General features: G+C 30.9%; 1 protein-coding gene across 1 annotated transcript; it reads left to right on the top strand.

Moving 5' to 3' along the window:
• The first annotated feature begins 6,952 nt into the window (after positions 1-6,952).
• Positions 6,953-7,490, top strand: LOC124910927 (histone H2A-like). The gene is made up of 2 exons (XM_047451528.1): positions 6,953-7,153; positions 7,212-7,490. Exons 1-2 carry the CDS (start codon positions 6,953-6,955, stop codon positions 7,488-7,490), a joined length of 480 nt encoding a protein of 159 aa, XP_047307484.1.
• The last annotated feature ends 10,761 nt before the right edge of the window (positions 7,491-18,251 follow it).

Below are 18,251 nucleotides of genomic sequence, written 5' to 3'. Positions count from 1 at the left end.
ATTTTCCCAAATTCTGGATCGAAGCTGTGATCACTGGAGAAGTTTTTAAAAAAATTGTTCTTGGCCGGAATTTGATTTCTTCGATTATGTATGTAATATGTGATAATTTTTTGATGGAGTGATAGAGAATGACCTAGAGACTATTTATACTAGGTTTGAGGAGGAGGAATTCAACTTAAATTTGATGATCAAAGTTCTTATCCTTAATTCTATCTCATTCATGGCAGCCTAGTTCTAGGGGAAGAAACGGTAAATAGGTGTAGGGTTAATGATGGCGATGATAAGGCGAGAACGAGGGAAGAAAATCGAGAGGATAAGGTTGACTAACGAAGGAAATAATCCTTCTAGAAGATCACCGGAGTTCATCGCGGTTGCCTGGAACTCGCGAAGAAGATTATCAAAACGACACTGTTTTGATCAATCCAAAACGCGATGTTGGTGTTCCGTTCGCGTCTGGGCTAACGGGCGTCATCGTCCCGTTAGTTGATTCCATGCGGCTCGGGCGCGCATTGACTTTGTTACATCCGGCTGCATGGATGATTCCTAGGCACTAGATGAAAATTCAGCGCTGATTCGATGATCAAAAATCTTGTTGCATCAATTAAACATAATTTCGGCTATATAGGATTATCTGTTTTAATTTTATAAAAAGGTTATTTGAAATCAAATTTTAATATTTTTCTTGCGTTTCTCTTCACCAAAAATTACACAATAAATATTTTTAGAAACATAATAAAAATTATGTCTATTATTTTTATTTTTGGGTATTTATTTAATTGTTTAAAACAATAAATTATACATAATTTATGTTTAAAATCATAATTATATAATTTAAACTCCTTCTTAGGTTTAATTTGTGTAAAATAAATACAATATTTTAATCTCAAATTATTTTTGAATTTTTATTTAATTTTTCTAAATAGGGTTTAATTATCACAATAATTAATCTTAATTTATACTTTAATCTTTTTTTGGGTTATTTTGAATTTAAAATTCAAAATATTATTTTATTATTATTATAATTTAATAATATTATTTATAAAATAGAGTATGTCAAATTTTCATGTTTACAACTGTAAATAAATGAAAAATATCAATTTCTCGTTAAAATAATTTATTCAATCCACATCCCTAATAGTTGTACTCGTAACAGTTCCATAAGCCTAATTCAATTAATTAATGTGGATGCCAAATTCCTGAAATTTGGATGTTATAAACACCATTAATACACATTTAGAAACACATGGATATCAAAATTATTATTATTATTTATTTATTTAGAAAATGACTTCATTTCATTAAAAAAAAACTCCAAAGGGAAAAAACTTACATGAATTTAGTATTAAGGGAAAAAATGTTTTTGTTTCAACAAACGGAATTCAAAAAATTGAATTCTCACACACATAATAAAATAACATGAGTACAACAATCAAAATAACAAACAAAAAAAAACCGAACAACCAAACAATCATGAGTTTTCATCTTACCTTGAAATCGCGAAGATAGGTGACTTCATTATAATCGATATTCCAATATTGGCACAAACTCTAATTTTGCTCATTCTTGGGTATTCGTCTCCAAATACGGATAAGAGAATTGCAATAAAAATAATGTTTTTCTAAACTTTATCAACATCGCATCTCACTCTCAAAAACGCCATTTAGTTTCTTTCTGCCCAAACATGGTAAACATTATACGCAAAGCAACATTTGAAAACATTTGTATATAACTGATTACCCTTCGCTTTTATAATAACAACTTCCTTCATATCAATCCACCCCTTAGGGAAGTTGGGGAGAGCCATGTACTTAGCAAATCTACCTCACAAATCCAAGGGAAATGGGCAGCACCCAAGTAAATGACTCAAAGTTTCCTCATTGTCATCACATAAAAGACATTTTCAATCCGGGATGTTCATGAAACATTTAAGCCTATCACGAGTAAGAAGTCTTTCTCGAAAGGCCAGCCGCAGAATGAATTGGTTTCTCAAAATATCTTGGGAGACCAAACAATATGATACCATCGAACAATATCTTCTTTGTTCCGAATAGTATCACAAGCCAAACTTACAACGAATTTTCCATCATGTTCAACCATCCAACAATGAGAATCCATACGATCAATAAATTGTGATCTTGAATAGATTCAAGGATTCTCTTACCTTTTGGAATTTGTTGGGTATTCCATTCCCCATCTTTGATTTCACGTGCCGCAGTAACTTGACAATCTCGCCTTATTCGAGTTCTTGCAAACTCTCCTCCTTAAGATCAATTGATTTATTCTCAAACCAAGGATCGTGTGAGAATAAAGTACTATGACCATCTCTCATTTGTATTTTGAACATCATCCTAGCACTTTCTTTGAGCTTTAGAATTTTCTTGAGTGACTAGGCCATATCAATTAAAATCTTATATGATACCAAAATTTTGTATTGTATTTAGATGAGATTTTTTTTGGAAACTAAACTTAGTAAATAGACACAAATTTAGAACTTATTGGTTGTTTTTCATTTGAATCTCGATACAAAAATAAATTATTAAGTCCTTTCAAATGAGACCTATAATATGATCACAACCACATTATAAACAAATTGATATGAACATAATAAAGAGTACTATATTGTCAAAGAAAAGTTACATGCAACTATGATTTTATCTTATTTTTACTTTATTTAAAGTGGCATGAACATGAAAACCTTGAGAATCTGCACCAACCAAAATTGTACTGGCACAATAATGAGAATATTCCCTTAGGCAGCAAAAATAGATGAATATCCCTAACGTCCCGAGGTTCTAGGATCGAGCCCATTAGATAGGGATCACAATGGGGCGGTTCAGAGCGGGGAATGCATTTACCATCCCCGCCCCGTTTAATTTCAGATATTTTTTTAAATACCATCTCCGTCCCGTTTGGTTTCAAGGAATCTCCGCATGGCATTGTTTATAAAATATTTTTAAAAACATAAAAAAATTATATAAACAAATATTTTAATATAATATATATTAAAATTTTATATTATTATAAATAAATAAACTTACCACTCTTATAAATTATAATGAATAAATAAATGTATTGGTGATTTTATATAATTGTGTTTCTAGTGTTCGGGGATGAATTAGGGTGAGATCGGGGAGGGGGATACAAATATCATTTTTGCCCCATCCCCGTTCAGTTTTGGGAAAAAACTGCCCCAAATGGAGTAATTTGGTTTGGTTACCGATGGGAGGTTTTAATTTTGTCATCCTTACCGACATATGACACGTTTAATATGACTAGTTAAATTGGATGAGTGTGTTTGTAGGCTATATGTTTAACCTACGGGAATTACTCGCACTCTAAAAGAGAAACGAAAACCTAGCCTTTTAAAAAAGATAATGAAAATATTAAAAAAGAAAATAGGAACCAACTTCAGTCCTAATATCTCGTCCAGCTGACAATTAAGTTCAAACAACCAAATTGTGTTATACATAAGAAAATTTAGACAAAATATTGGATGGATTAAAATTACACATTCAACTAGATGAGTTGTATTAATTCCCTTTAAAAGAGTTTTATAAAACATGGACAAAAAAATGCTAAAGTAGAAAATCCTTATATTACATGATACCAAAATTTTGTATTGTATTCACATGAGATTTTGTTTGGAAACTAAACTTAGTAAATAGACACAAATTTAGAACTTATTGGTTATTTCTCATTTGGATCTCGATACAAAAATAAAAAATTATTAATTGCTTTCAAATGAGACCTATAATATCACAATCAACCAAAATTGTAGTGGCACAATAATGAGAATATTCCCTTAGGCGGCAAAAATAGATGAATATCCCTAACGTCCTGAGATTCTAGGATCGAGCCCGTTAGATAGGGATGACAATGGGATGGTTCGGAACGGGGAATGTATTTACCATCCTTGCCCCGTTTTTAGTTCAGAAAATCCCCGCAAGGCACCATTTATAAAATATTTAAAAAATAAATAAATTATTATATAATAATGAGAATATTCCCTCATGCAGCAAAAATAGATGAATATCCCTAACATCCCAAGGTTTTAGGATCGAGCCCATTAGATAGGGATGATAATAGGGTGGTTCGGAGTGGGGAATGCATTTACCATCCACATCCCGTTTTTATTCCGGAGATTTTTCTAATACCATTCCCGCCCCATTTGATTTCGGGGAATCCCCGTGGGACACCGTTTATAAAATATTTAAAAAAAAAAAACAATTATATAAACGAATTTTTAATATAATATATATTGAAATTTTATATTATTATAAGGAAATAAACTTATCACTCTTATAAATTATAATTAATAAATAAATATATGGGTGATTTTATATATTTAATTGTATTTCTAGTGTTCGGGAAAGAATTAGGGTGAGATCGGGGTGGGGTGGGGTGGAGACACAAATACCATCTTTGCCCCATCCCCGTTCGGTTTCGGGGGAAAACTGCCTCAAACAGGGCAATTTGGTTCGGTTACCACCGGGCGGTTTCAAATTATCATCATTACCGTCAAATGACACGTTTAACACGACTATTAAATTGGTTGAGTGTGTTTGTAGGCTATATGTTTAACCTACATGAATTACTCGCACTCTAAAAGAGAAAAGGAAACCTAGCCTTTTAAAAAAATAATGAGAATATTCAAACAAAAAAATTGGATTAGAGACTAACTATCACCAACTTCAGTCCTAATATATCCTCTAGCTGAAAATTAAATTCAAATAACCAAATTGATATTATACATTAGAAAATTTAGACAAAATATTGGATGGATTAAAATTACACATTCAACTAGTTGAGTTGTATTAATTCCCTTAAAAGAGTTTTATAAAACATGACTCAATAAAATGTTAATGTAGAAAATCCTTATTTTACCTAATTGATTGTCTAATGGAGAAGAAAGAAATAAGGATAATGTTTAGAATAAGCGTTTGCAGGTAAAGAAAGAAAATAAGAAACAACAAATAGGGTAAAGAAATCAAGGGGCGAGTAAATAATTAAAAGGCATGGTCTATTACCAATCAAGTAAAAACTGTGTTTATAGTCCGACTTTTATAACCTTGGGAAGAAAACAAACGTGGTTAAAAATATTTGATAATAATCTCGGTAAAAAATCCGTGGTTAAAAGAAAGTTGTATAACCATAGTTTTTTTAGTCATTGTACAATAACCATGGTTTGTTTTTACCTTAGTTAAAGACCTCTACGTTTTTACTATAACATATTCATTATTTTCATAGACAAGTAGTAACTTTATTTTATGCTAAGAATATATTATCATTGTTGTAGAGAAACATATAAAAGGTCTTGGGACCTTGTATATTGAGGTTTACTAGATAAAGGGAGACTGACAAAATTAGCGGTAATCCTTAGTCTAGATTTTTATTTATCATTTGAAATATATCATCCTTGTTGCTTAATTGTGTAAAGAGCTGACCATAAAGCTGAAGTTGTGTATGTAATTAGACCCATAAAAAATATGTACATAAGTGAATACATATTTTCTCCAAATATCATCAACCTTGACTACTATTGTTATTGTTACTGTTACTATTTCAGATTATCGACACAAAGGATGGGATGGGATGACCTTGCTTTTGGTCTATAGCTTCGGAGGAAATGGAAATGACATCTCTATTCGTGGTGAATGTTCAATGAGAAATGTGAGGAGACGGTCAATGCTTGACCCCTTTCCCATTATTCTTTTCTCAATCGGGTTGTCCAATCAATAAATCAGAAGCGATAGTTCAAAAATCATTCAAACTGACGTCAATAATTTAGTTAGAATTTTAGTTCACAAACCGACTAATTATGGTTAAAACACAAAAAACAACGTATATAATTTAGTTACAACTATGAGTTATACATGTCTCTTTAATAATTAAGTTATAATCAATTTTTATTAGTTTTTTATTATTAATATTATTGTTGCTATTTTTTAAACATATTTTATGCATTATATAATAATGATTTTTTATTAAAGAATTTTTTTTGATAAAACTAATCCAACCATAAATAATTAAAACTTAGGGTTTGAAACGTGTCAACGATCTATTTGTCCATTTTAATATACAAAACTACCAATCAAAAAATAAAAAATAATTCAAACTAACGGTTAAAAATTAGTTGTGAATTATAGTTTACATACAAACTAATTATGGTTAACATAAGAAAAAAACATATAATTATATTCAGTTATAACTAAGAGTTATACCTCTCTTCTTGATAATTAAGTTATAACCGATTTTTAAGAGTATTTTATTATTAGTATTATTGTTGCTATTTTTTTAAATATATTTTATACACTATTTTGTAATAAATTTTGACAAAGGACAAATAAAAATTTATAAAACTAATTCAACGATAAGTAAACTAAAACCTATTATTTGAAGAAAAAAATTGTTGGTAAACCGATTGAGCCGAACCAACCAATAAATTTAAATTGATCCTTAAAAATTAATTGAAATCGATGTCAACCGACCAAACCGAACCAACCAATACACCAAAATCGGTCCTTCAATAATTTTTCAAATCGACGTCAACAATTTTGTTGTGCATTTTAATTTACAACCCTACTAAACCGAATTAACCAATAAATCAAGACCGATCGATCGTTCAATGATTTTTCAAACTGTCAACAATTTAGTTATACATCTTAGTATACAAAACCGATCGAGTACTCAAACTAACGTCAACAATTTAGTTAATTTGTGCAAACTAACCGAATTGAATGTATTTAGATATTTTCACTTTTCAAACCATAATTTTTGCCGCTAATATTTTTTTCCTTACCTGTCAACAAACAGAAAACATTCCAAAAGCAAAACCGTTTTACTCTCTACCATACATACCAGTGCATGCATATAAGTGACGTATTTGTTTATTGTATTCTACGCTCTCTCGCAATTAAGCAATCAATCAATCGATTCCTTCTTCTGAAAATAAATGGAGGGTGGTAGCAAGTCTAAGAGAGGTTTTAGAAAGGGCGGTGAAAAGAAGAAATCGATTTCAAGGTCGGTCAAGGCCGGTCTTCAGTTTCCGGTGGGTAGGATCGGGCGGTTCTTGAAGCAAGGTCGTTATGGCAAGCGTGTTGGAAGAGGAGCTCCTGTTTACCTAGCAGCTGTTCTCGAGTATCTTGCGGCTGAGGTATATATAAATTATTTAATATCTTCTGTATAGATGATGCTAATATATAATCAATTAGGTTCTTGAGTTGGCTGGGATTGCGGCTACAGATAACAAGAAAAGTAGGATAACTCCAAGACATCTTCAATTGGCGGTGAGAAATGATGAAGAGCTTGGGAAGCTTCTTGCAGGGGTAACATTTGCTTATGGTGGTGTCTTGCCCAATATTAACCCTGTCCTTCTTCCCAAGAAGAAAGACAAGGCCGCGGCCGAGGAGGAGGAAACAGATAATTCTCCATCCAAGGCTAAGGTGGTCACCAAGGGCAAGAAGTCACCTAGAAAGGCAGCTGCAGCTTAACTTCTTTTTTCACTTTTTAGGTTAAAAAACTTCCATTTTATTTCTTTAGTTTTGTTGCAATTCTCCATTTATGACATTTAGTTGTAATTCTTTGTAATCAATCTCAACAATTCTCTGCATTTGGTTTGTTGTACAAATGGAAAGTTTCTTTTGTTTTGACATTATATTTGGTTTATGGTCCTACAATTATGCTTTTTAATTTCTTTATTTTAATAACCATTTATGGTTTCAAGATAACCAATAGTTATTTTTTTTCTTGGTGCCAGGAGTAACATTTGGTTTAGGTTCCAAAACAATGAAGTTCTTTACCTATATTATATATATTATGTCATTTTATATCTATGTAATTTCATCATTTACAACTTATATTTACCTTCAATATATTTCAAAATGGAGTTTGTATTGCTGAACATTGTAGAAAATAAGGTTTATTATCTACGACTAACACCTACACCAACCACTAAACATTTTCTTAAGGATATTAGTGAAGACGATTTTAACAACAACCGGCCTGTTGGGATGAACAAGAACAACCTTCAATAATTCTTGAGAAAACAGAATTTGTTTGTGTATTTTGATATTATTGGTTGGAATAACTGTTTGAGCAATGAAAATAATAATTGATTCCTAATTATATTTTTCTAACTAATTTTTTGTCCTGATGGCAAAACTTAACGAGTCAACCACTATACGGAAGCGGGCTGGCTATGTTCTGCACTTTTTTTTTGCGTCGTAGGGGGAGGGATATGCCCACTCAATTATATGTTAGATGTTGGAATTATTTCCAATATTTGGGTACATATATAATTTAATAATTGTATATTAGTTGTTATCATAATAAAGATTAAAGCCCAAATAAAGTGATATATTAAAGTATAAAGGTTATGAGCTTATTTGGACATCTATAATAAATATGGGGACATATTTGTGTAGAAGCAGAAATACCATTCATTATTTCGTTGATGGGCCGAATAATAAATGGGTATATTAGGGCTAGGTCCCCAACCCATATAGATAGCCAGCCTATTTGTTTCTCTCCTCGAACAATAAGGATTTAGTTCATCTCTCAAGAACTCTCAAGAAAGCTATCGATATAGGGTTGGAAGACTTAAACCCCACCCACATCAAACATTCCGATCCAGGTCCAGATCCAGAACGAGAAGATCCACATTCAGATTCAGGTCTAGATCCAAGAACAAGAAGAAGAGAATAACGAAGAACGGCTTAATGAACCGTTCTTCATTAAAGATCCAGGTACGTTTCCGCAATTACAGTTTATCTCGATTTATTGACATAGAGAATTAAGAATATAGATTTAAGGATTAAAGATCTAGACTAAAGATTCTAACAAGTGGTATCAGAGCCTCTCTATGTCGATCTATTGAAATTTAAGTTTATAAGAATTTTTAAGAATATGATTAGACATTTTTTTTGTTCTTGATCTAATTTGGCTAGTTATGTTCTTCATCTAATTTGGCTAGAACGGATAATGATAGAATGAATTAATGAATAGTAACAACAATATTTGATGTATATATTAATCTAAAATTTTGGATTACATTAAAATAAAGAAAAGACATCAAGTATCTAAATAATTTTAGATATTCAGATTAATATATTTTGTTTAAAAAATTATGATTAAAGAATGGTTCATATTCTCTAATTAGATATAATATATGAATATTTAATTAATTAGAAAGATATAATAAAGAAGTTAAAATAAAGAACTGATCATATGTTATAAAGAAAGATATCAAATATTGAAAAGGATTTGTTAAAGAATATTTGTTAAAGCACGAGGAAGATGAACAGTTTAGAAACGATCTTTATTAAATTATATGTTATAGTAAAGAATTAAAGACTCTAGACATCTAAACGATTTTTCAGAAATCATAAAGAATAAACAGTTTTAGAATCATAAAGAATAAAGAAGATGGAAAAGTTTTATTTCAAGAATTGGATTTAATTATTAATTTGAAAATAATAATTCAAATTAATAATCTGAATTTGAATTTAAGTCATAATAAAGAGAAATATATGGTAAAGAAGTTGAATTTTTTTTAAAGAATTGGTCAAATTAATATCTATTTATTATTAATTAGATAATTAAAGAGATATTAATAAATATATTATATATATTTCGGTTATATATATATATTTTGAATACGAATTAATAATTTATTATCATTCTAATTATATAATAATTATATAAGGAATTAAAGAATTCAGTTTTGGGATAATAATTAATTATTATAATTAATTTAAGGATTTAAAATAATAATAATAATATATATAAGGAATTAAGGAATTCAGTTTTGGTTTTGGAATAATAATTAATTATTATAATTAATTTAAGGAATTAAAATAATAATAATTATATAATTATGTAAAGAATTAAAGAATTCAGTTTTAGATTATATAATAATAATTATATAATTATGTAAAGAATTAAAGAATTATATAATTATTATACTTATTATAAATAATTTAAGGAATTAAAATAATGATAATATTATTTTAATTAGTTAAAGATTGAATAAATATTTATTCCTGAAATAATTGTTAATGTATTAATACATTTATATACAATTACGAATAAAGTAAAATATATTATGGAATTCTAGAATTTTAAAACTTTAATATATATCTATAGGTTATGATTTGAGAATTAAGTAAAGAAAAATAGTTACTTATCATGTTTATAATCTTTTATAAATATTGATTACATTAAGTTTGTAATATATTTAATGAATTAGTATAAAAACGGATGTATCATCCATTTAATTTATGACTTAATTAATGTATGGAATATATTTAGAAATTAAGAAAAAGTCAATTTATATAAATATATTCAGAAATTAAGAAAAGACAAGAATAAAGAGATTATTATTTTATTAATAATAATAATTTACAATTAAAGAATAAATAAATATCAATAACTTATTTATCAAGAATTAAGTTATTTATTCAGAATTAAGTAAATCAATTAACCTAATAATTGATAAATTTAGAATTTTGAGTAATCTGTGTAATTGATTATTTAATTATTTATTATATTTGGATGAATAATCAATCATGTTATATTACACATTCAAATATATATACATATTTCGGTCTTTATGTATATATTGTGTTGATTGATATTAAGAAATAATTGAGTGATTACTAAAATCACAATTATTTGTTTTGTGTAACACATATGGAATTTATGCAATTTTGATACATAAAACAACATTCGGATTTTCGGTGTTAATAACACATTCAAAATTTGGTACAATTTTAGGCCCACTTAAATTTGTAATTATGCGGTTGTTAATCGGCCCAAAGGAAGGTTAATAATTGGTCGGATTGCAAATTTAAATAATGTACAAATTATTAATTTATAGAACATATTTGTTTTATAAGATTAAGACGGTTGTGTTTGTAACTATGCGATTATTAATCGGACAAAAGGAAGTTTAATAATTGGTCGAGTTACACACTTAAAGTATGTACATAAGTTATTAATTTATTAAATCAATTAATTGAAGCAACATCCTACCAAAGTAGGCTCTCTTGTGAAGGTTAATATGTTTTATAAATTAAGAAGGTAGTGTGTATGTATTTCATGCGGTTATTTAATCGGCCCAAAGGAAGATAAATAATTGGTCAGAATAACATTATGTACATGTGGTAATAAATATGTAACAATTATTCGGTGGGCCATGTGAATAATTGAAATATTCAAAGATAACCAATTATTTGACAGGACTTATTGTTAATATTTGATTACTACAAAAGAGTACCGTTTGCAAGTTAATATTTAATGTCCAAAGACTAAATATTAATGTTGCGTTTGGTATCTTATGATGAGACGTACCATTATTTTGAATTTATGTGATTATTAAAATTTTGTGAGTATGGTTGTTCATTTGTTTTGTTATCTAATCAAGTTAACACTTCTGCTTATACGGATTATTTTTTTGTCAACATCTTAAGTTCATTTTATATGATATAATTTTTAAGACATATTTAGAATTTGTTGTATTTTTAAGAATTATATCTAAAATGGTTAAAATTGCTAAGGGTATTATTAGAATAAAGATTTCATAAATAATGTATGTTTTATTTTGTTTCAAAAGTAATGCATTAAAGTCAGAGTTACAATAATGTATTCTCATGCATCTAATTTGGATTTTCTTATTTACACTTAAGTTAATTGATGTGAATTGTAGTTGTCTAAAGGGAGACATAGTCTCTATATGAACTCACATCAATTGTGTGTAAGAAAAATAAAAGATTGAAACAAAAATAACATAAATAGTGTTCACTTAGCAAATACCTTAATACATAATAAAGAAATGAAGTTGTAAGAATTGCAGATATTGCACCTAAAAGAAAATTACTAAAGAAAGTGGTGCATAAAAGAATACATATTATAGTTTGTTTTGTTTGTTCTAAGAGTAATTTAACTTCAGTACTCATACACATTTAATGGTAACTTCAGTATTACTAAAGTAAATGTGTTGATGTACGGTTGAGTTAATTGTCAAAAGTCAATTGATGGTGAAAGAAACATCGGCGTAGGCATTGACAATTCATATTAAAGATGAAGAAATAAAGAATTACTTTAGATATTTTTTTTTTATTTGGAAACAAACATTTATGGAATATCTTCATATAATTGATTCATTTGGAAGGAAGAGTTAAGAATTACAACTTATATATGGAATAAAGATTCAACTAAAACAACTAGTAAATTCTTTTGGGGTTGTCCAGTTAAGGTCAGGCCTTATAGGTCTAAAAAAAATAAACTAGACTAAAGAGTTTCTAGATGTTAATTATTGGATATTTTGAAAGATCTAGAGATAAATTTAGTCTCATAAGTACTTCAAGATTAGCCTTGAAAATAAATATATATACATAATACTCCTTAAACAAGAGTTTAATGTATGCTCTAGATTATATGAATCAAGAAATTAAGAATATTTATGATGTTGGACAAATACTTGAAGGATCCTGGTTTGGATCATTAAGAAAACAACCAAACAACTAATGTGATATTTTAAGAACAAAACATTGCATACTCATATAGTGAAATCGAATCGGATAGAGATCATTTGGTATATTGATTCGAATTTTGTTGGATACTAAAACAGTCGAAAATTCGTGCCACATCATTTTAGTTTAAAGAATTAAGACACTCGAATTATTTCAAGTTGATGGCAGAATTTATTAGGTGTTTTGTGGTATCCAATTAAAGAATCTGACTGCAAAATTTTGTCACGAGGTTGCAAATTATGAATGATATAGAAAGACCACTAAAGTTATTACGTGACAATAATTTGCAGTTCTTTTACTTTAATAGCAATATGAGTTTGACTAAGTCGAACTATTTGGAAAATAAAGAATTCAGAATGTTTATTTATCTATTGAGCATATTTGGACAAACTCTAAAATTACGGATCCGTTCTCTAAATATTTGCTATCCGAGGTCTTTCATGAACATATTGTTCATATGGATATTACATATTTAGATGATATACAGTTTTAGTGGGAGTTTGTATTGTGATGCTTGTATAGATACAATTTGGAATTTATGTGCACATTAAAGAATTAGTTTCTAAAGAAATTAAAGATTTAGTTTTTAAAGAAAATCAAGATTTTAAAGTTATTCAGATTGATCTCTATAAGGAATAAAGGAGGACCAGTTGGTATTAGACATGTTAAAGATCACACTACATGTTAATCCACACTACACACCCATGTTTAATCTATGTCATTTGATTGTATTGACATATGTGACTATTGAGGGTTTAGTTACGAATTAATGTAACAAAAACCGCTTTAATCCTATGTTGTTATAATTGATGGACGAGATTGATATAGATGTATTTGTAATGATAACAATATTTTGAGCTCTTAAGGTTATAATATACAATTGAAGGAAATATTATATGACCCAAGTGGGAGATTGTTGGAATTATTTCCAATATTTGGGTACATATATAATTTAATAATTGTATATTAGTTGTTATCATAATAAAGATTAAAGCCCAAATAAAGTGATATATTAAAGTATAAAGGTTATGGGCTTATTTGGACATCTATAATAAATATGGGGACATATTTGTGTAGAAGCAGAAATACCATTCATTATTTCGTTGATGGGCCGAATAATAAATGGGTATATTAGGGCTAGGTCCCCAACCCATATAGATAGCCAGCCTATTTGTTTCTCTCATCGAACAATAAGGATTTAGTTCATCTCTCAAGAACTCTCAAGAAGGCTATCGATATAGGGTTGGAAGACTTAAACCCCACCCACATCAAACATTCCGATCCAGGTCCAGATCCAGAACGAGAAGATCTACATTCAGATTCAGGTCGAGATCCAAGAACAAGAAGAAGAGAATAACGAAGAACGACTTAATGAACCGTTCTTCATTAAAGATCCAGGTACGTTTCCGCAATTACAGTTTATCTCGATTTATTGACATAGAGAATTAAGAATATAGATTTAAGGATTAAAGATCTAGACTAAAGATTCTAACATTAGAACCATTAGGATTTTGATGTGTGCTATGTCGAAAAACCATTGTATTGCCTAATTGAATAATCTTCTATATTAGTCAAATCTTTGATCTCAACTAAGCTCACACTTTGGTCCGAACCATTAGGGAACTAAGATCCCATGGTTCTCCGACCCTTCAACTTCTGCGAATGATTGTGTTGTCTAGAGCAACATCCAAACCACCTGTGATCCAATCTCCTCCATCATAGACATAACTCATTCATCACTCTCATGAACACTTCATCCTAGCAATAAGGAGCAATCTCTAACTATAAAAAAGGATGAAAAATCAGAGATAAACAGTGCTATCATGGGATTAAAGCTATCACTTCTGTCACAAGTTATTTAAAACAAATTTTAAAATAGTAGACTTCCCAAGGGCAACTCAATTGATTTTAAATTCTACTAAAATACTATTAATAACTATTTTTTAAAGCCTGGGTATTTTATTTATTTATATATTTATAAATTTGCAAATCAAACTATTATTATATATATAACCTAGATGTCCAGTGAATGCTGTTGTTTTTGGCACAATTAGAATCCCACATCGGAAGATAATGGGAGTGAAAGAATTTTCTTAGTATATAAAAGAAACTATATTCACAATTAGCATAAATCCCACATCGGAAGATGATGGGAGTTGGGGAAGTTTCTTAGTGTATAAAAGAAACTCTCCCCTCTTTGGTTTATTGCACCCAAATTTGTATCTCTTCTTCCTTATTAATTGATAGCCTTAGTGCTCGGAGACGTAGGCAACATTTTGGCCGAACTCCGTTATCAAATTCTGTTAGTGTTCTTTCAGTTTGTTTTTTCTTCTTTTGTGGTTCTGTCAGGGTTTTCCCCAACAAGTGGTATCAGAGCCGAAGGTTCGTCCTTGGCATGGTGGAGTCTTCAAAAGGGGCGTCAACTCCTTCGTCATCCTAGACGAGGACACCGATGTCAAATTTGAAGTTTGCGCTGGAGATCTTTGATGGAACTGGGCATTTCGGCATGTGGCAAGGTGAGGTTCTAGATTGTCTTTTTCAGCAGGGTCTAGATGTTGCTATTGAGGTCGGAAAGCCAGATGGTATAGAAGAAAAAGAGTGGAGTATCATGAATCGGTTGGCGTGCGGAACAATTCGATCGTGCCTGTCCAGAGAGCAAAAGTTTGCTGTGAAGAATGAAACTTCTGCACAGAAGCTGTGGCAAGCATTGGAGGATAAATTTCTAAAGAAGAGTGGTCAGAATAAGCTCCTTATGAAGAAGCGACTGTTCCGGTTTGAATACCAATCAGGTACTACGATTAATGAGCATATAACTAAGTTTAATCAGTTAGTAACGGATTTGTTAAACCTTGACGTTAGGTTTGAGGATGAAGATTTGGCTTTGATGTTGCTATCGTCCCTTCCTGATGAATTTGAACATTTAGAAACAACGTTACTTCATGGGAAGGGAAATGTTTCTCTTGATGCTGTAAGTTCTGCTTTATATAGTCATGAATTGAGAAAGCAGGATAAAAGGAAAAGCAAAGTAGATACATCAGATTAAGCATTGATGGTCATGGGCCGTCAGCAGAGCAAATCAAAAGGGAAAGGAAGAAGATCTGAAAGTAGAGTTGCCAAAGATGAATGTGCTTTCTGTCGTGAGAAAGGACATTAGAAGATTAACTGCCCAAAGTTGAAGAAGAAAGAGAAAGATTCTGAAGATGCGAATGTTGCAGAAAACAAAGGTGATGCAGATTCAGAATACTCTTTATCGATGTCACACACAACATCACATCTTGATGCGTGGATATTGGACTCAGCCTGCACTTATCATATGACACCAGTTCGAAAGTGGTTCTTTGACTTTAAGGAGCTAGATGGTGGAGTTGTTTACATGGGAGATGCTAATACATGTAAAATAAAGGGGATAGGTTCAATCAAGCTGAGGAATGATGACGGATCCACCAGAATTATTAGAGATGTTCGGTATATACCGAATATGAAAAAGAACCTCATTTCTTTGGGGGCCTTGGAGTCGAAAGGCCTACATGTGAAATTGGAAATGGAGTTCTTAAGGTAATATCTGAAGCGCTAGTGATGTTGAAAGCTATCAGGAAGAGTAATAATTTGTATTATTATCAAGGTAGTATAGTTAATGGGACATCATGTGTATCAACTTCCGGGAGCAGTAAGGATTTAGAGGCAACAAAACTATGGCATATGCGATTGGGGCATGCTGGTGAGAAATCTATGCAAACTCTTGTCAAGCAAGGATTGTTGAAAGGTACAAAAGTTTGTAAGTTAGATTTTTGTGAATATTGTATTCTGGGAAAACAAAGGCGAGTAAAATTTGGCACTGCTATGCATAATACCAAGGGTATTTTGGACTATGTGCACTCAGATGTCTAGGGACCTGCCAAGACTCCTTCTCTTGGAGGTAGACATTACTTTGTTACTTTTGTTGACGATTTTTCCAGAAGAGTATGGGTGTTTACGATGAAGAACAAAAGTGAAGTGTTTGAGATTTTTCTTAAATGGAAAACTCAAGTTGAAGACGAGACAAGAAGAAAGATCAAAGTTCTCCGGACTGATAACAGTGGAGAATACAAGAATGATCCATTCCAGAAGTTATGCCAAGAGTGTGGCATAGTTCGACACTTCACAGTTAGAAAAACACCACAGCAGAATGGAGTATCGGAACGTATGAACATGACATTGGTGGAGAAAGTTCGATGTATGTTGTCTAATGCTGGGTTAGACAGGAAATTTTGGGCAGAAGCTGTGTCATACGCTCAACATTTGGTAAATTGCCTACCATCATCTGCACTTGGTGACAAGACTCCATTAGAGGTATGGTCTGGAAAATCTGCAACCGATTATGATTCTTTGCATATTTTTGGTTCTGCTGCATATTATCATGTAGTTGAATCAATGTTGGATCCACGAGGAAAGAAGGCTCTTTTATGGGATTTAATACGGGAGTTAAAGAATATCGCCTCTGGTGTTTGGATGCAAAGAAAACCATTATTAGTAGAGATGTTACTTTTGATGATTATTCAATGTTGAATAAGGTAACACTAGACAAAGATGATTGTACTCCGCGACAGGTGGAGTTTGAGCAGATAAAGATAAGCCCAATAATTAGTGACTCTCCGACGACAGACGAAGAGTTAAATGAGGAAGAGGTTCTGACCCAAGAACCTTCAGAACAAAGTGAATCAATTGCTGTTAATAGGCCAAGACGAGTTACTCAAAAACCAGGTCGATTTGTTGACATGGAGGCCTATGCACTTCTAGTCGTAGATGATGTTCCATCCACTTTTTCAGATGTCAGTCGAAGTACTGAAAATGGAAAAGGAGAAGTGTTATGGAAGATGAAATGCAATCTATTCAGAAGAATGAGACATGCAAGTTGAAGCATCTACGAAAAGAGAAGAAGGCTATTGGTTGTAAATGGATCTTTGCTAAGAAAGAAGGATTTCCTGAAAAATTTGATGTTCGCTACAAGGAAAAATTGGTAGTTAAAGACTACGCTCAGAAGGAAGGAGGTGATTATAATGAGGTACTTTCTCCTGTTGTTAAACACTCTTCCATTAGAATTTTGTTGGCCTTGGTAGCGCAGATGAATTTGGAGCTAGCTCAACCAGATGTGAAGACCGCAGACATACACGGTCATTTGAATGAGGAAATCTACATTTATCAACCAGATGGATTCAAAGTTGCTGATAAAGAAAATTGGGTTTGCAAGTTGAACAGATCATTGTACAGGTTGAAGCAATCGTCGAGACAATGGTACAAGCGACTTGATAAGTTTATGATTGAGCACAAGTACACAAGAAGCAGATTCAATTCATGTGTGTATTTGCGCAAACTGCAAGATGAGTCTTATATCTATTTACTCTTTTACGATGATGATATGTTGATAGCATCAATGAGCCAATATGAAGTTGACAAATTGAAGGCTCAATTGGGTAGAGAGTTCGAGATCAAAGACATGGGGAAAACCAAATCTAATTGTTTAGATTTGGTAAACACATTCCGCGTTTGAGTCGGCGCTGAAGAGCGCCAATTGGAAGCACTGAAGGTTTATTTTTTTAATATTGAAGATTAGTATTTGGATATTGTGCCAAGGTGGAGATTTGTTGTTTTTGGCACAATTAGAATCCCACATCGGAAGATAATGGGAGTGAAAAAAGTTTCTTAGTATATAAAAGAAACTATATTCACAATTAGCATAAATCC

This window comes from Impatiens glandulifera, chromosome 1 (assembly GCF_907164915.1).
Source record: "Impatiens glandulifera chromosome 1, dImpGla2.1, whole genome shotgun sequence".
In the NCBI taxonomy this organism is placed as follows: Eukaryota; Viridiplantae; Streptophyta; class Magnoliopsida; order Ericales; family Balsaminaceae; genus Impatiens; species Impatiens glandulifera.
The sequence above is the reverse complement of the archived record's forward strand: the minus strand, read 5'-3'. Positions and strand labels throughout refer to the sequence as shown.